General features: G+C 38.0%; 1 protein-coding gene across 1 annotated transcript in view; it reads right to left on the bottom strand.

Moving 5' to 3' along the window:
* LOC123803395 (uncharacterized) overlaps positions 1 to 20,336 on the bottom strand; it is a 36,125-nt gene extending 15,789 nt beyond the window's left edge. Inside the window, exons 1-5 of the mRNA XM_087869468.1 lie at positions 20,181 to 20,336; positions 18,097 to 18,141; positions 11,994 to 12,120; positions 7,254 to 8,101; positions 1,870 to 1,872 (exon numbers count right to left, since the gene is read on the bottom strand). Of these exons, the coding sequence (XP_087725594.1) occupies positions 1,870 to 1,872; positions 7,254 to 8,101; positions 11,994 to 12,120; positions 18,097 to 18,111 (993 nt within the window). The 5' untranslated portion in view covers positions 18,112 to 18,141; positions 20,181 to 20,336. The remainder of the gene's footprint in view (positions 1 to 1,869; positions 1,873 to 7,253; positions 8,102 to 11,993; positions 12,121 to 18,096; positions 18,142 to 20,180) is intronic.
* Between the last annotated feature and the right edge of the window lie 238 nt (positions 20,337 to 20,574).

Genomic DNA, 20,574 nt, shown 5'->3' with positions numbered 1-20,574 from the left:
TGTGGTAAGCATAGATGTAAATATCAGTGGAAAAAAAGAGAAAGTAAAAAATATATACACATTTGATTTCTGTCAGAGGTGTTATGATAATTCAATAGAAAAGGATGAACTTTTTGAAAAATGGTGTTAATCAATTGCATATCCCTTTGCAAAAAAAATGTACTTCAATTTTAATTCACAAATATATTAAAATTAACTGAATAGGGCTCTTAAACATAAATGTAGGAGCTAAAACTACAAAATCTCTAGAAGAAAACAAAGGGAAACAATCTTTGTGACTTTAATTTAAGCAAAGATTTCTTGAACACAAAAAGTACAAACTGTAAAAGGAAAAATTGATAAACTTGAACTTAACAAAATTAAAAGCTTTTCTCCTCTGAAGAGACTGCTTAGAAATTGAAAAGACAGGGGTGCCTGGGTGGCACAGTGGTTAAGTGTCTGCCTTCGGCTCAGGGTGTGATCCCGGCGTTATGGGATCGAGACCCACATCAGGCTCTTCCGCTATGAGCGTGCTTCTTCATCTCCCACTCCCCCTGCTTGTGTTCCCTCTCTCGCTGGCTGTCTCTATCTCTGTCAAATAAATAAATAAAATCTTTAAAAAAAAAAAAGAAATTGAAAAGACAAACCACAGATAGGGAGAAAACATTTGCAAAATATATCTGATAGAACTTGTACCTAGAACACAAAAGGAATTATTATCACTCCATAATAAAAAGACTAATGATGCGATTTTTTAAAATGAGCACAAGATTTGGAAATTTCACCAACATAGATGAACAAATTGCCCATAAGCACACATAAAGATGCTCAGTATCATTAGATTTTAGGGAAATGCAAATTAAAACCACAAACTAATACTATTACACACCTCCTAGAATGGCTATATATTTTAAAAAACTGAGGGACATTTTACAAAAACCTGAAAAGTACTCCTCAAAAAGGACAAGACCATGAAAAACAGGAAAGAGTAAGGAGGTCAGTTGTGTGATTTTTGTTAACATGTGTTAAGTACGGTCCTGGGGTGTCAGATGTCAAGGCAAGGTTCAACAGAGACTGCAAGGGAAAGTGAAATGAAGAAGTTTATTACTCACAGGTCCTAGAGGACGTACATGGCACTCAAGGGGCACATGGGGAGGTTAAGGCAGGGGACAGGCAGAAAGTGAGCAATAAGAGTTGGAGCATATGGCTTTACTAGGGCTTGAGGGTGTCGTGCTTTGGGATTCTGGGGCTAAGGTCAGATTGGTCAATTCAAACTAAAAAGAATGAGGTTTGGTAAGTTTTGCAGGGGTCTTATCTAAGGAGCACACAAAGGAAGGATGCACGGTCCCAGGAGAGACTGTTTACCACAAAGACTACTTACTTGTGACTCTGCAGGCTGTTATCTGAGGCATGCAGGTGAGGGAGGGGCTAGTGTCAGTTCAAGTCCCCTCCAGACCACTTAGCCACACAAAATGGATGCCGAGGCGGTCATATTATGGAGTAATTTAGCAAACCCATCAATAGTTGCAGGCCAGAGGAGACAAAGGAGACATGATGACTAAATCCTATGTGAAATCCCTGCGTCGAATTCTGGAATAGAAAAAGGATAGTAGAATTCAAATAAAGCCTGGATTATGATTAATATTAATGTACATATGTTAGTTTTCTAGTTTTCACGAATGTACAATGATAATGTAAGATGGGAACATCAGAAGAAACCAGATGCCAGGCATATGGGAACTCTCTACAATCTTTGTAACTTTTGTCAATCTAAAATTATTTTCAAACAAAAAGTTTATTTAAAAAATCAATTGACTGTGTGTGTGCATGTTTCTGGACACTCTTCTTTCTATTCTGTTGATCTAGTTTTATGCTTGGCCAATATCACACTGTCTTTACACTTAGGACAATACTTACACTGACTTGAAATCAGATAGCTTAAGTCCTCCAACGTTAATTTTCCGAATTATTTTGGTGCTTGCACTTCCATACAAGTTTCCATACAATTTCTAAAAAAAAAAAAAAAAAAAAAAAAGCCTGTTGGGCTTTTGATTGGGATTGAATAGATCAATGTGGGGCAAATGATGTATTAACATCATTGAGTATTCCAGCCCATGGAAGATGAATAACCTTTCCATCTCCTTAGTTTTAAAGTTTCTATGAACAATACTTTGCAATTTTCAGTGCCTCGCTTTGGTTAATTTATTCCTATTTTATGGTTTATGATGCTATGGTAAGTGGATTCTTAAATTTTATTTTTCAATATTTGGTTGTTAATATGTACAAATACAATTATCTTTTGTATAATGGTCCTTTGTCCTAAGAACTTGCAAAATTCACTTACAAGGTTTAATCTTTGGGACACCTGGATGGCTCAGTTTGTTCAGCATCTGACTTCAGCTCAGGTCATGATCTTGCGGTCCTGGCATCAAGCCCCATGTCTGGTTCCACGCTCAGTGGGGAGTCTGCTTCTCTCTCTCCCTCTGCCCCTCCCCCTGCTTGTGTTCTCTCTCGCTCTCTCTCTCAAATAAGTAAATAAGATCTTAAATCTTAAAAAAAAATTAATCTTTGTAGATTCCTTAGGATTTTAAATGTATAAGATCATGTTGTTATGAATAAAGAAAATTTTACATCATCCTTCCCAATTTGTATGCTTTCTTATTTTTTCTTTGCTTACTACACTGGCCAGGACTTCTATTACATTGTTGAATAAAAATAAGGGGGTGCCTGGGTGGCTCAGTCCGTTAAGTATCTGACTCTTGGTTTCAGCTCAGGTAATGATCTTGGGGTCCTGGGATTAAGCCCCAAGTTGGGCTCCACACTCAGTGGGGAATCTGCTTGTCCCTCTCCCTCTGCTCCTTACCCATACCCCACTCTCTCTGGAATAAATAAACATCTTTTTAAAAAATGAGGACAGATACTTTTGCTAGGTTTCTAATCTTATGTAGAAAGAAGTAACCATAAAACTGGTTGAGGTAGAGAAGTTACCATCTGTTGTTCATTTGTTGAGAGTTTTCATTACAAATGGATGTTGAACTTTGTCAAATGTTTTTTCTGCATCTATGGAGATGATGTGAGTTTTTCCCTTCATCCAAAAAAAAAAAAAGTGAATTACATGATGGATAATCAGATGTTTAAATAAAATATTGCATTCGTGAACAGAGCATATTTCACTTTTCATGTATTGCTGGATTCAAAATATTTTTTTAAAAGTAGGCTCCATGCTGGGTGCGAACTCACAACCTGGGGCCTGAACCCACAACTCTGAGATCAAGACCTGAGCTGAGATCAAGAGTCTAATGCTTAACTGACTGAGCCACCCAGGTGCCCAACAAACTATTAATTTTAAAGAAATCTTCACATCTACAGTTATCCGAGATATTAGCTTATAATTTTTAAAAATAATTTTATTTATTTATTTATTTATTTATTTATTTATTTATTTATTTATTCATTTATTTATTTATTTAACAGAGAGGGAGAGAGAGTATAAGCAGGGGGAACAGCAGAGGAAGAGGGAGAAGCAGGCTTCCTGCTGAGCAGGGAGCCCAACGTGGGGCTCAATCCGAGGACCCTGGGATCATGACCTAAGCCGAAGGCAGACACTTAATTGACTGAGCCACCCAGGCACCCTCAGCTTATAATTTTCTTTACTTATAATGTCTGCATCTGGTTTTGGTTTCAGGGTAATACTAATGTAATATGACGAGTTGGAAAATGTTAATACTCCTCTACTTTCTAAAGTTTTTGTGGAATTAGTATTAATTTCTCCCTTAAATATAGATAGAATGCCCCAGTGAAGCCCTAGACCTGGAATTTTCTTTCAGGGAAGATTTTAAATTACAAATTCAATATCTTTAAACAGGACAGGGCTATTTGAGTATTCTAATTCTTTTGTACTCAATTTTGGTAACTTATGCTATTTCAAGGAAATCTTCCATTTTACCTAAGTTGTCAAATTTTTCATATAAAGTCATTAATAACTCTTTATCATCTTTTTTACTCTAAAATAGTGGTGCCACCTCCTTTGTTCCTATTAGTAATTTTTGTCTTCTCTTTTTCTTGATCAGTGGATCCAAAAATTTACCAATTGTATTGATTATTTCAATGAGCCACCTTTTGTTCTCATTGATTTTTCTGTTCACATATGCTCCAATTTAGGAATTGGCAAACATTTTCTATAAAGGGCCGGATACTGAATATTTTAGGTTTTGCGGGCCACCTGCAGTTTCTGTTGTGTAGTCTGTTTTATTCTTTTTCTTTTCTTTTTGTTTGGTTTGTGTGTTTTTTAACTCCTTAAAAATGTGAAAGTGATTCTTAGTTTAAGGGCTGTATGGAAACAGGCCACTAGCCAGATTTGGCCTGTAGTCTGATCCCTGTTCTAGTTCATTGATTGGTTTTCTTCCATTTATTATTTATATCTTCCTACTTATCTGGGGTATCATTTGCTCATATCTTTCTATTCTCATAAGATGGAAGCTTAAATAATTGATTTTATACACTTCTTTTCTAATATTTAAAATTATAAATTTCATTCTAAGCTCTGATCTAGTGACATCCTCAATACCCAGACACACAATGAGTCCTGACTTTCCACTGAAGGCTTTCCCACACTGAATACATTTATATTTCTCACTGGTTAGAATTTTCGGTTGTTCAAAGAGGTGTGATTTCTGCATGAAGGCTCTGATGCGTTCATTAGATGTTCTGTTCAGATGAATTCCTGTTGCCAGTACATTGTTTCATTCATGATCTATCTCCTTGATTCTGATGTATTGTATTTTCATTCAATATTATCTAAACATTTTCTAATTTCTCTTGTGACTCATCTCTACCTAGGATAACAAATGGAAATTCAATTTTCTCTACCTTTTCAGAAAAAATTCTGTGGTGTGCATCCCTCTCATCCTACCCACACTCACACTTACATAATGCCATTTTGTTCTGTTATGCTCTAAAAATGTCTAAAATAGGGTAGATTCAACTGGGAAGTGTGTAACTGTGATAACTTGAAGTTGAAATAAACATAATACCTAAGCATTTGAATCACCATCAGCATATAAAACTTCAAGTAAACATTAACATCTCAATAGCAAGCATGTTAACATTGTAATTATTTAATTTCCAAACCATTTAAAACAATATTTTCAGCATTACTAGGGTAGTTCCACGTGTTTCGACTTTTAACTCTGCCTGAAAACTCTGAAATATCTGTTTACGTAGTGTAAAGTTTCAGAGTCCCTAGGTATGAGTCATGGTAACTTGTGTAATGTCTTAAATTCTAGTTGTTTAAGGAGACTAGTACTAATTCATAGTGCCCACAAAAGATCTATTAGTAATACTACTGAAGTAGAAAGAAGGTAGTATGAAGTATCCTTTTTAAGAAAATATAAGTAAATAGGCTTAGATGACAACATATTAGGAGGCAAGTTAAGAAAAAAAACAACTGGGGGTGCCTGGGTGGCTCAGTCAGTTGAACAATTGGCTCAGGTCATGATCTCAGGATCATGGGATCGAGCCCCATGTCAGGCTCCACACTCAGTGCAGAGTCTGCCTGTCCCTCTCCCCCTACCCCTCCCCCCACTCCTCCTCTGACTCATGCTCTCTCCTTCTCTCTAAATAAATAAATAAATAAATAAATAAATAAATAAATAAATAAAATATTTTTAAAAATCCCAACACTGTAAGAATTTCCTATTTATCTTATGTTTATGGTGATACTATGTATAGGAAACCATTAAATAGAAAGAAAACATTGAAAATAGAGATATTGAATGTCCTAAGGACCTGAGACTTGAAATGACTATAGAAAGGGCATGAACTTTCTTCTTGCTGAAGTCATGCACAGAATTAATGGGATGATAAGGATAAAAGTGAGAAAAACAATGAATTCTAATGATGGAAGGCTCTCTGAAAATATTATGTAGTTTCATATGCGGCCTGACAGGCAAGCTGGATCTGAAAGAACTTCTAGTAGACAGGATTTCCACAAATTATTGGCTGTACAAGTGGCATTATCATATAGTTTCCAAGATGACAACACTGAAGGGCATCATTGCCTGCTTTGCATGTTGTTTGATGTCTCTGTTTACTCTGTATGCTTTATACCAAGCAATATTTTTAAGTCTACCACTAACCTTTTTTTAAGATTTGAAAGAGTGCGTGGGGGAAGGGGCAGAGGGAGACGGAGAGAATCTCAAGCAGACTCCCTGCTGAGCACACAGCCCAATGTGAGGCTCGATCCCATGACTCTGAGGTCATGACCTGAGCTGAAATCAAGAGTCATTTAACCGACTGAGTCACCCAGGTGCCCCTCTATTACCAACTTTTGATGTCTCTATAAAGGCATTGGCTTCATCTTCTCTTAATTCTAGAAAGAGAACCTCAAGAAAGAGTGGGGGAAGAGCTTTTGTAATTTAGTTACAATTTATCCTTTTATGTTTTTTAATATGTGGGGGAAATGGTGTCATTTAGTGTCGAAAGTAAGGCAGGTGTGAAAATCCATATTCATTTCCAAATGACAGATAATTTGGATTATGAATGCCATTCCTACATCACTTGTAGAATGATCATATATAGTCATCGCTTTGTTGTCCTGATTAATCAATTTGCAGTTGCCTCTTGAACAACACAGGTTTCAACTGTGCAGGTCCATGGATTTTTTTTTTAATAAATACAGTACAGTACTGTAAATGTATTTTCTCTTCCTTATGACTTTCTTAATAACATCTTTTCTCTAACTTATTTAATTGTAAGAATACAGTATGCAATACATATAACATAAAACTATGTGTTGATTGACTGTTTACATTACGAGTAAGGCTTCCAGTCCATAATAGACTATTAGTAGTTAAGTTTTTGGAGAGTCAAACATTATACATGAATTTTCAACTGCATAGGAGGACCCTAATCCATGCTGTTCAAGGGTCAACTGTACTCACCCATTTAAAAAATTTGTACTACAAGTGATCAAGCTAATCATATGTGGTTGAGATTTTTCTACATACTTCAAAAAAAACTTTTACTATTAGATCTGAACCAAGATGTCCAATGTAATTTTTTGGAAACATGATTTTTCAAAGTTGCTTCTCGCTATGAGTTTTCTGGTGCTTAATAGTTTGGGAGCTATTGTTGAAGCCTTCCCTTATTTAGTACATTCATAGAGTTTTTAGACTTTATGAATTCTATGATGTGTGATGAAATTTTGATCATTGAATTAAAGTTTTCTTATTCCATTAAAAGGGTTTATGTTCCATATGCATTTTCTGATGGACAATGAGAGTAGATTTCTTACTGAAAGCTTTTCTACAACTACTACATTCATAGGGTTTTTCTCCAGTGTGTATTCTATGATGTACAGTGAGGTGTGACTTCTTACTAAAGGCTCTTCCACACTCAGTGCATTCATACGGCTTCATCCCAGTATGGATTCTTTGATGCACAATGAGCTGTGATTTCTGGATAAAAGCTTTTCTGCATTCACTGCATTCATAGGGTTTCTCCCCAGTATGAATTCTCTGATGTTCAATGAACTGTGAGCTCCGGATAAAGGCTTTGCCACAATCACTACATTGATACCTTTTGTCCCCAGTGTGAGTTCTCTGATGTACAATGAGATCTGACTTTTGAATGAAGGCTTTTTTACATTCATTACACTCAAAGGGTTTCTCCCCAGTGTGAATTCTGTGATGTACACTTAGATCTGACTTCCTGTTGAAGGCTTTACCACACTCATTACAAACATGGGGTTTCTCCCCAGTATGAATTCTCTGATGTACAATGAGCTGTGACCGCCAGATGAAGGCTTTCCCACAGTCACTGCATTCATATGGTTTCTCCCCAGTATGAGCTCTTTGATGAACACTAAGTGTTGACTTCTTGATGAAAGCTTTCCCACATTCATTACATTCATAGGGTTTTTCCCCTGTGTGAATCCTCTGATGAATAATGAGGTTTGACTTCTGGATGAATGCTTTCCCACATTCATTACATTCATAGGGTTTCTCTCCTGTATGAATTCTCTGATGTACAGTGAGTTGTGACTTCTGAATAAAGGCTTTTTCACATTCATTACATTTGTATGGTTTCTCCCCCGTATGAATTCTCTGATGTACAATGAGTCCTGACTTTCCACTGAAGGTTTTCCCACACTGAATACATTTATATGATTTCTCACTGGTTAGTATTTTCGGTTGTACAAAGAGGTATGACTTCTGCATGAAAGCTCTGATGTGTTCATTAGATGCTCTGTTCAGACGAATTCCTTTCCCCAGTACATTGTTACATCCATGATCTATCTCCTTAGCCAGTGGCTTATTGTTAATGAATGCAACTTGATTCAAAAACTTGTCTTGGTTTTTCTGGTGATTTATCTCATCTTCAAATCTCCAGTCTTCAACAGGTGAGTATACAATCATGTTATGGAGTATCACTTGTTCAGAAATGCTCTTCCATGGTCTTAATTCTTTCATCTTGGGTCTAATACCAAAGTCTGAAAAAAGCCCAAGGGTAAATGGTGTTACTTCCCTCTTGAGCTCTGAAGAATACAAAAGCAAATAAAGCTCTTCATTTTAATAGAAATAGATAGAAATCTGCTAATGAGTGCAGTCAGCTTTGAAATGTAAGAATATGACCTTAAAACTCAAAGACAGAAGAAGAAACAGACATAAAATAAAAAGGAGTGAGCAAGGGAGCAATGGAAAAAGAAGAGTTGATGAACTCAGTGTCAAAGTCCCACGTGGCACCAGTGTCAATCCAGCACAAGGCTCTGTGAAGAGCAGAAGCAGATCAAAAAATCATTTCAGGAAAGAAAGAGGAGGATGCTAGCAAAGGAGACTGAAGGTGAGTTCAAGTGACCAGCAGAAAGATTAAATCCACACTACATATAAAAATATTCATAAATATTTGATAAGTAACCAGGCAGAAGCACAACTACAGGGTAGGGATTTCCAAGTACATGCATCTTAAAGAAGCAGATGACACAAAAAGCATGGGATGGGACAGGCTCTATTTAAAAGGGGGAAATTGTGAGTTAGAAGAACAGGCAGTTTCAGAGGAAGAAAGAAAGGCAAAAAAGGAAGGAAGAAATACCTGCTCATAATTGGGTGGTGGTAATGGGGAAAGAAGAAAAAGGGAAATTCAGGGTCCTGGAAGACAAAGAGAACCACAAAATCAGAAAAGCCAAAACTCCTCTTCAATCCCAAAAGAAAGGAAGGAGGGAAAGGCCCTGCTATATTAACAGAGAAGGATTCCATAATTTTTAAAAATCTTTTGAAAACACTGTAATGTAATAAAAATGAACAAAAGAAAAACATAGCCCATAGAGAACTACTACAGAAAATCAGGAAATGAATTTTTGCCGATATCAACAGAGGAAATTTGACAAAACCAAAACTAAAACCAAAAACAACAACAACAACAACTAGCCATAAAGCAAAAGAAAATTTTGTCTGAACTCCAAACAGAATTAAATATACTCAAACAAGCATTTCAGGACATGGAAAACCACCATGAATCAGAACTTATTTAAAAAAAAAAAAAAAAGAAAACAAAAAAACAAAAAATGGGGTGATGAAAAAGAATTGGTTAAGCTCAGGGGGAAAATGAAAGATTAAATTACAATGTGTGGGCAGTGGGTAAGGAGAATTTAATAAGCAGCGCTGAAAAAGGCAAGAAAACAGCCAAGATAATGAAAATGACATAAAAAGAAAATCCAGTAAAATTGGTCACAGAGAAATGAGAAAAAGAAGGCAAAGACAGGCAAAGAAGGAATATTTATATTACTGGAGTATCTAAAAAATTTAAAAACACAAAGCAAAAGATTATAACTCCAAGACATATCACACTGAAAGGAAGGTGAGAAAAACAAGGTAATTAGAAAGGATATGAATATCATTCAGTAAGTTACTTTGATAGAAGGCATATCTAAGACTGGGTGAATGCATAAAGGGAGGAGTATAAGCCCATTTTGGAAGAATATGGGAAGATGCTTCAGAATATGCTGAAGATGTTAGCCAAAGGGAGGTTAACTAATTAAGAAATGTCCTACATGACATGGGTATAAATAAGATCCAAAGTACAGATAAGGGTGTTACCTCTCTTTCTAAAAGTTAAGCAAAGAAAATGGATTGCATGGGTGTTAGACATGTAGCAGTGTTATTTAGGTATTTGACGATCCCACACCAACTGTCTTCAGCCATTTCTAGACATCTATGGCCTTAAAGAATGATTTCCTAATAAATATTCCAAAGACAAATGTCTCATTAATCAGTACTAATCTTACATCCCTGTCTCCCATATGTCAGGTTCTCATTTACCTGAATAGGCCCAACTTGAGATTTCTTCCTCTTTCATCCATGGTTCTCCTTGTTTCAATAAGATTACATCTGACTTCAGAGACTGACACCCTATTTATGGGAAATGATACAGGACTTGGCATTAGTGGACGTCCAACCATCCTAGAACTCAAGCCCACCACATATGCACCAGAATAGCTAAAATTAAAAAGACTAACATTACCAGATGTTGATGGAACTCTCATACATTGCTAGTAGGAAATAAATTGGTATAACCTCTGTGGAAAACTGTCTGGTACTATCTACTAAAGCTAAATATACATGTGCCCCATGACCCAAAAATTCCATTCCTATGTATACCCAATAGAAATAAAATGCTTATTTCCACTAAAAGATGCACATTAGAATGTCCATAACAACAACAAAAATGAACATAAAAAAAGAGTAAAAAAAAAAAAAGTAACAAAAGACAAAAACAAAGAACAAGATTTAAAAAAAGAAGAAAAAAAAAAGGAATGTCCATAACAGCTTTATTCAATGACCCAAATCTGAAACAAGTCAAATAACTATCAACAGTAGAATGGATAAGTTGATGAATTACCCTATACTCATTAAATGGAATATGATGCAACAGTATGGAGAAACAAATATTGTCATGTGCAACAACATGGATGAATTTCACAGACTATGTTAAATGAAAGATGCCAGACAATTACAGTGACTACACTTACAAGAAGTTCAAGAACAGACAAAACTAATCTATGGTGATAGAAACCACAAGTTATCTCTGAGGAGATAAATGGCAAGGGGTCAAAGGGAGCCTGCTAGGGTGCTTGAAATGTTTTATACCTTGATCTGGGTGGTGGTTAAATAACATAGGAAAAAGATGCATCAATCTGTATATTTAAGATTTGAGCACTTTATTATATATGTTCTATTTCAATTAATCTATAAAAACTAAGAACTTGGGCACAGACCATTATCTTTAACCCTCAAAGAATGAGCAGGATGCAGCACCCATTTTCTTTTCATCCAAGTCCACTGGAGTATTTGGTACTCAAAATCAATATTCTTTTGACCTTTGTAGCTTGAAAGGAAGCTCATTAAACATGCAGAGACCCAGCAGCTTTTAGTAAATAAGAAAGGAAAGGCAGTCAATTGGGTACAATGGTGGATTTAACATATGTTCCTAAATTCCTTGGCACTCTTCCCTTCAAGAAGTCCTCTCCTTCCCTTAAGCATGGGCTGGACTTGGTAACTACTTCTAATAAACAAAATAAGGTAGAGGTGATGGTATGTGATTCCAGAGACTTAGTCACAAAAGGCACTGTGACTTCCTCCTGGCTCTCTTGGATCACTCTATCTGGAGACGTTTGTCATGTCATGAGAACAGGCCCCCATGGTAAGGAACTGAGATCTCTTGCCAATGGACAACAAGTAGCTGAAGGCTCCTGTCAACAGCCATTGTGAGTGAGTTATCTTAGAAACGGATCCTACAATCTCAGTCGAGCCTTCAGATGACTGCAGCCGCTGCTAACATCTGATTATAACCACATGGGAGACCACAAGCCAGAACCATCCAGGTAAGCCCTTCCAAACTCCTGACCTACAGAGATTGTTAGTAAAAAATGTTTGTTTTAAGCCACTAAATTTAGAAGGAAATGTTACGCAGCCGCAGGTAACTAATATCCAGTACCCTCTGACAGAAGGTGTTCTTACCCACTGAAATAAGGTTGCTATAATTCTCCAGCATCACATCTCTGTACAGGTTTCTTTGAGCAGAGTCTAGCTGCTGCCACTCTTCCCAAGTGAAGTCCACAGTCACATCCTTGAATGACACAAATCCCTGTAACAGGACATTCCTGTTCACTCTAAAGTGAAAAACACTAGGTAGTGTGTAAAAGATGCTTAATCATGCAGAGTTCATCATAATAAATTAAAGAAGATGTTTACTATGAGGCCAGTTTTACTAAGAAGCAGAACTCCTATTAGAAAAACTCTGCTCTTGAGAACAATTCATTCTTTCTTTCCAGCAATAAGCACGTATTAGGCCACAACACAACCAGCATTATTTGATGGTCAGAATACAAATATGAAGAAAACACAGGAAGTTTACAGACTAGTAGATGGAGACAGACAAGTAAATAGATAAATGTTATTAAGTATTAAGTGGGTTATAATAGACATAAGAAGAAGTGATTCTATTTTGGGAGGTTGGATTGGGTTTTTGTAGAAGATGTAAAGTTACACAAAATGAACAATGAAAGGTGTAAAAATATTTTTTTAAAAGTAAAGATAAAATAACATTTTTTGTAATGTTAAAAATGAATAGTGTAGGGCGCCTGGGTGGCACAGCGGTTAAGCGTCTGCCTTTGGCTCAGGGTGTGATCCTGCCATTATGGGATCGAGCCCCACATCAGGCTCCTCTGCTATGAGCCTGCTTCTTCCTCTCCCACTCCCCCTGCTTGTGTTCCCTCTCTTGCTGGCTGTCTCTCTCTCTGTCGAATAAATAAATAAAATCTTTAAAAAAAAATGAATAGTGTAAACTCCAGTAAGATATGGAGGTGGGAGAAATATCATTCTACATGGAGAAAGGAGTAAAGAAAAAAGACATGGGGACATGAAAAAGAATATGGAAAATTCAGAGAACTGTTTGTACCTTTGGGATAATGCTCAGACATCATTTATTCATTTACTGTTTTCACAATTTTTACATATCTGCATGGCACTCACACTATTTTTGACTTAATAGTTTCAAAGAGTTTTACTTAAATAAATGAATTTAAAAGGAAACCACTAAAGGGAAAAACCAGTATCAGTTCCCGAAATAAAGATAACAGAAATCTATAAAACAAGCATATACTGATAAATGTCACACATTGGGTTTGCTTTAAAATACTCTAAAGAACAGAGGCACCTGGGTGGCTCAGTCAGTTAAGCATCTGACTCTAGATCTCATCTCAGGACTTGATCTCAGGGTTGTGAGTTCGAGCCCCACACTGGACTCCACACTGGACATGGAGCCTACTTAAAAACAAAAGCACACAAACAAAAAAAACTCTAGAGAACAAATAAAGGAAGAGGGAGGGAAACAAGATTGGAAAAACACTGATGACTGTTGAAAATATATGAAGAAGCACAGGGGTTTATTAAACTGTTCTCTAAATTTTTGAGTATGTTGGCATTTTCCATTATAGAGCTTATAAAAATTAAATACAACAAAACCATTGTTTTTAAAGTTCAAATTAAAATAAATACAATAAAACATAAGCAATATTTAATCTGGTCAATTTATTTTTTAAATATCTACTTAGAAATAAGAAGAATAGAATAATTTATGATCGGTTAGTAATAAAGTACTACTTGTTTTTACTTATTTTTCAAACCATGATTAGGTTCTGCCTCAATAAGAGAATTCAGTTTTTAAATTTGATGTTAATCAAATCCAACTAAGATATATCTGGAAGACAGTGGGAAGATGAGGGAAGGCGAGGAATCAACTTAGAGTGCTTGGCTTTCAGGCTAAGCAACTGGCATCCTACTCAAGTCCAGAAAATAAGAAGGAGCAGGTTTGGGTGGAGGGGAGAGGTAGAATCAAGGACTCGACTTGTCCAACAGTAAAAGGTCAAACGATTCAATTTAAAAATGGGCAAAGGACTTTAATAAACATTTCTCCAAAGAAGATACGCAAATGGACAATAAGCACATGTAAAGATGCTCAACCTTAGTAGTCGCTAGGGAAACACAAGTCAAAACCACAATGAGATTCAACTTCACACCTAAAAGGATGGTTCTAATCAACAAAATGGAAAATACAAGTGTTAACGAGGACATGGAGATATTGGAACCCTCATACGTTGCTGATGGGAATGTAAAATGGCACAGCTGCTATAGAAAACACTTGGGCAGTTCCTCCAAAAGTTAAATGTAGAATTACCATATAATCCAGCAACTGCACTACTGAGTGAGACCAAAAGACCCCAATAAATGGACAGCACCAGCTGTCACCCTTATCTCAAGGGAGAGAAACTACAATTTTAACCAACCCAGACAACCATGAGAAACAAAACCAGCTAGCATAGCATGAGGTGACAAACCCGTACAAAAGTCAACAAAATCCATAAAATCCCTTGTAACACATCCTATCATCCTGAAGCTGCCACCAGGAACACCAAGTGGTATCCTGCTTGTAATTCTACTCCTGAAGTTACAGCTTAGGACTGGAGTCTAACCAACCTGGATAAGGGCACAGACTTGCAGTTTTTACCTATTTAACCCCAAACATAAACCTTCCCCTTCAAAGAACACTTTTGGTTGTAGCTGAAGGCTGCCGTCTCCCCAGTGTACACACTGTATGGCAATAAAGCTTTCCTTTGCCTCTGACTAAATCTTTGCATTCCAGGAATTCTGGTTGACATAGGTCTGTACCTAAGATTTGAAAACAGGTACTCAAAGACATACTTGTAGGCCAATATTCATAGTAGCTTTATTTACAATAAAGCCAAAAGGTAGAAACAACCTAAGTGTCCATCAGTAGAGGAATGGATAAACAAAATGTGTTTATATAATGGAGTTATTACTCTGCCATAAAAAGGAATGAAGTTCTGATACATGCGACAGCATAGATAAACCTCAAAAACACGCTTAGTGAAATAAGTTAGACACAAAAGGACAAATTTCATATGATTCCACTTCTATGAGATATCTAGAATAAGCAAATTCATAGAGTCAGAAAGTAGTTTTGAGGTTACCAAGGGCTGTGGGGGTAAGGGAGAAATGGGAGTTATTGTTCAATTGGTACAGAGCTTCTGTTTGGGATGAGGAAAAAGTTTTGGAAACAGAGAGTGGTGATGGATTCACAAATTGTGAGCATAATTAATACCACTGAATCGCACACTTAAAAATGGTTGAAGTGGAAAATTTTATGTTATATTTCACCATAAAAATTCTGTTGCCCAAATTAACTTTGGTTTAAGTTTCCTTTGTGAGATAACTCACCCTGGTATAGTTCCTATCTGTGACTCACCAAGGAGTAAACTCATGTTAGTTCCATTACATACCAACAGTACTGATAATGTGATTTATAATAAGAAATATGTATTTGGTCTTTGTAGTTCCTAGCATAGAGCTCCTAAAACCCTAGGAATATCCTGTGATGGAAGTGATAAAGGTGTCTTTTGTTATGTTAATAAGGTGGCTTTTGGAAAGCACTTAAGGAGGGGGTGGCTGGTCACCAGGGGAACCAACCAAGAGTAGACCAGTGGAACTTTCAGCCCCACTCCTGATTTTGGGAGAGGGAGGTGGGACTGGAGGTTCAATCCATCACCAATGGCCAATGATTTAATCGACCATGCCCACATCATGAAGCTTCCAGAAGACCCGAGACAGTTCAGAGAGCTTCCAGGTTGGTGAACCAGCGGGCTTCCACATGCCAGGTGTCAGGTGCCAAGCCTTGAACTCCATGCTTCTTTGTTCAGGACCTTGTGTCATGTATCTCTTCATCTGGCTGTTGATTTGTATCCTTTAATATCCTTTTAATCAACTGGCAATCGAGTGGGTAAATTGGTTTCCTGAGTCCTAGGAGCCACTCTAGCAAATTAATAGAACCAAAGGAGAGTGTTGTGGGAACCTCTTATTTACAGCTAGTCAGTCAGAAGCATAGGTAATACCTGGACTTGTGATTGGCATCTGAAGTGAAGGGCAGTCTTGTGGGACTGAGCCCTTGACCTATAGGATCTGACACTATCTCCAGGTGGGTAGTGTCACATTTGAGCTGAATTGTTGGACAGCCAGCTGGTGTCAGAGATTGCCCTGTGGTATGGGGAAGAAACCCCACACATTGGAACTGGGTGCAGAATTATAGGTACGTAACCCGGTATTCCCCAAACTTTTAAAATCAGAGACTAGATATTGTGATACAATAAGAAACATATATTTTGGTCTTCATCGCTGGCTCCTAACCAGAATTCCTAAAACGCTTGGAATTTCCTAAGCAATAAAGGTATGATGAGCATCTTTTGTTCTAATATTTGAATCTTGACTCTGGTTCCTGACACAGAACTCCTAAAATCCTTACTTTCCTGGATGACAGGAATGTCTTTTGTTCTAATGAGGGACTCTTGATAAGACATTCTTCAGTTGAATGTGCGCATGTGCGTGTGCGCGCGCACACACACACACACACACACACATCAATAATATATACCTTTAAAAAAACATAAATTCTCTCAATACTGAGATATTATGGTCATTAAAAAGAGATGTAGGTAGGGGCGCCTGGGTGGCTCAGTTGGTTGAGCATTCAACTTTTGATTTCAGCTGAGGTCATGATCTCAGGGTCATGGGATCGAGCCCTGCATGTCAGGCCCTGCGCTCAGGAGGGAGTCGGCTTGAGATTCTTTTTCTCCCTCTCCCTCTGCCCCTCACCCCCACTCGTACTCTCCCACTCATCTCTCTCTAAATTTTTTTTTAAAAAAAGAGCAAGTGAGAGAGAGATGTAGGTAGTTCTCATCTTTTCTCCCCATACCCCAGGGGATCACCTTGCATATCTCCTAAGGAATGGATGCTCCCCACTTTGAAGACTACTATACTGAAACTGTGTGCTATATAGTGGGTATAACCAACGGAACATGATAGATAAAAATTAGACATATACCTTCAAGTAAAAACATATGACAATCACAACCATTAAGATGCTTGCTAGCAGTGTTTAGCTGAGTGATAAATCAACAGAAATTCACTTGATTTCCACTATCAATGAAGCATACTCACTTGATATACACTTTGAGGCTCTCAACCTATTGCATTTTCAAGGGAAAATATTTCATTATTTGTTTGTTAAAAACTGTAAATTACAACTGATACTATCATGACCTTTAATAATATTAATTCCTTGGACAAATTTCACAAACTTTTATTTACGAATCAAGGCAGATTTTTTGACAGCTATGTACTTGGGCCCCATGATTTTACTGCCTAGAAATTGAATTCTGCCTTGTTATTCTGCCCTGTAGTTATTTTGAGAAGTGGTTTAAGAAACAGCTATGGAGGGGCGCCTGGGTGGCACAGTGGTTAAGCGTCTGCCTTCGGCTCAGGGCGTGATCCTGGCGTTGTGGGATCGAGCCCCACATCAGGCTCCTCTGCTGTGGGCCTGCTTCTTCCTCTCCCACTCCCCCCTGCTTGTGTTCCCTCTCTCGCTGGCTGTCTCTGTCTCTGTCAAATAAATAAATAAAATCTTTAAAAAAAAAAAAAAAAGAAACAGCTATGGAGAAGTCCCCTACTTATTGGTAAATGTTAAAGACATTGCCTGCTACATAATATGTATGCATCAAGAGAATAATTTCAAACCTAAATGCCAAAAATTCTTTACTTCCCTCAAGAAAATATCATATTTAATATGCACTGTAAATCCTGTCATTGTAGATGATCTGCTCAACTTTAGTGAACTATGAAAGAGCTTATAACTTCTATGACTGTATTTCATATTTCCTTGGTCTAGATCTTCTATTTTATTTTCCCAGATCTCTGTTTACATTTTTTTCATTTAATTGAATTCTTTTATTTTTTTTTTAAAGATTTTATTTATTTATTCAACAGAGATAGAGACAGCCAGCAAGAGAGGGAACACAAGCAGGGGGAGTGGGAGAGGAAGAAGCAGGCTTCCAGCAGTGGAGCCTGATGTGGGGCTCGATCCCATAATGCCGGGATCACGCCCTGAGCCGAAGGCAGACGCTTAACGACTGAGCCACCCAGGCGGCCCTGAATTAATTCTTTTAAACTGCCTCAAATACATTGGAAACAATATGAGGTATAAATAACTCACCTGAGACTTGGTCATTTTCTGTTGCTCTTCAGAAGGCGCAGATATCTGTAAAGGCAGAGCTGGGATGAGCAGGGAGGGGATAAAAAGAAAACCACCTTGAGAATCTGGGCCTGCCCTGTGATTCCCAGAATCATGAGCCTAGAAATTCCTATAACCAACTACGTAAAAGACTACCCTTCAGAGACTGCCCCTTTCAAAGGTTCCTATGAGGGACCACAAAAGATTATGCCGTGATAACATCAACCTACTACAGTTCTGAAAGGGTCAGGCCATGGCATGTTTTACCTTTGCGGATGTGTATCCCATTATATATTTAAGAAGTTTCTCCTCCTTTGATCCCATAAATCTATAATTAGATATTTATCCTTAAAAAAAAGGCACGGATGTACATAAAGATATATCTGCAAGGCTATTCATCACAATGCTGCTTGATCACTTAAAAAGTAGAAACCACCTAGATGTTCAACAATAGGGATTGGTTAAAACAGTTATTGAAGTATAGAATACTAGATAGTCATTAAATTATCTTAGAAAAGTACTTACAGACTTGGAGAAATGGTCTTGTTGTATTACAAAGCAAGAAAATGGGTTATAAAATAATAAATATACTGAAAAGAAATATATTTGATAGAAAAAAGTGTCTGAAAGGACATACATCAAAATGTTATGGCTACCCTTGGGTGGTAGAATTACAATTAATTTCTATGGAGTTCTACTTAGCATTTTCAGTTTCCAGTTTTTCTAGAATAAACTGTTACTTTTTAAATTAAAAAAAGATTGTTATTTTTAGCAGCTAGTGTCCTACTGACCTCTTAACCCAAACTCATATGAAGGAAGTTCTAAAGGGCACAATTCACTAGCTCAGTAAGTTCAATAAGCTGTAACAGTCACTCTCATCCACAGACTTACAGGACCACTTCAAATGTATAGGCTCAGTTCATATGTCACCTCCCCTAGAAAGCCTTTTCAAATGTCACCTGGATGGACTCAGCCGTTCCTTCCTCTGACTTTCCCATTGCGTCCAACATTCTGATACAGGGTTTTCCTGATACAGGTTTACAGCAAGGGATGATGAAGCCTGAACTAAGACCATGGCAGTGGGAATGGGGAGGACAAACTGGAGAGATGTCAGGGAGGCAAAATCACCAGGATCAGAAGATTGATCCAACGTGGGGAGAAGGATGGGGAGAAAACTAGATGTCTCCAGGATTTGTACTATGGCCATCTAGGAGAGTGATGCTATTCATGATGATGAACATGGTAGGACGAGCAGGTGAAGTATGGAGAAGGAAGATGATATAGTCTATTTCCATCATGTTAAGATTGAGGTTCTGTGAGTAAACCTCAGAGAGACGTGTAGGACACAGTTGGCTACTGTGAATCTGGAGCTTGTTAGAAATGTTTGGGCTGGTGCTATAGACTGGCAAGTCATGGCTTTAAAGGTGGAAGCTGATTGAATGAATGTGGTTGAAATTATCCAGAGAAAGCACAAGGATTGAAAGACTGGCAAAGGGAAAAGGCAAAACTTTGATAAAGGGTTTTTGAGAGACTTCGGCTTGAAGTACTTAGCTAACTACAAGACAGTAGTAGAGAATATAAACTGCCTGAAGTCCATTCACCACATAGATCCGAGGATGGAAACAAAACCTCCAGGGGAAGGATGGGAACTCTCCCCTGACCCTCATATCCTTATGTGTGGAGTGCAGCCTGAATGCAAACTTATTATTAGGGGCTAGAGCCCCAGTCACTGGTAACGAGCCATCTGCTCCCCAAGCTACCACACAGGCTCCTAACAGTAGCCCACTACACCCCCCACACACCGATCCGAATAACCCTAAAGATGGATATCTGCCTTCAAGACCCAACCATTGATTTCTATGTGACCCCAATCCGTGACTCTGAGAGACTCAGAATCACACAGAAACGCCCAATTACTCGTCCCACAAATTCCCAGTCAGTCGCTGAAATCTCCTCAGAATCCACTACCAGCAGCACCACTAAAACCGACCTCCACCTGGCGGCAGTCACTATTTTGAGCGGGCCTGTTTAATTAATAACCACAATTAAGACCGAAAATTACGGACCACTACAGATGCTCAGCCGCTGACCAAACATGATGCCCTTACTCCCAACACCGCAGCCAGGGACTGAAACTTCTTTTTCTGAGAACAGGACCCCTCAACTCCCAGCCTCGCCTGCAGGGCCCTCAGCTGAGCGCTAAGACCGGCCCCTCCCGCCGCCAGGACTGCGGACTCTCCGGTGTTAACGGCGGAAGCAGGAGCGGCCCTCGACCTGCTTCCATCGCGAGACTTACCGGGTGTTTAGTCGGCCTGAGCCGGAGGATTAATATGGCCGCGCCTAGTGAGCGAAAAGTGTGACGGAGTGGGAGGCGCCATATTTCGAGTAGATGCTGGCGCCGTACAGCAGAGAATGCTAAGAGAAAGGGAAGTTAGAACTGGGATACGGGAGCTACTGAAA

Source organism: Ursus americanus, chromosome 18 (assembly GCF_024610735.1).
Source record: "Ursus americanus isolate L20-20 chromosome 18, mUrsAme1.1.p, whole genome shotgun sequence".
Classification (NCBI taxonomy): domain Eukaryota; kingdom Metazoa; phylum Chordata; class Mammalia; order Carnivora; family Ursidae; genus Ursus; species Ursus americanus.
This window is presented reverse-complemented; position numbering and strand designations above follow the sequence as displayed.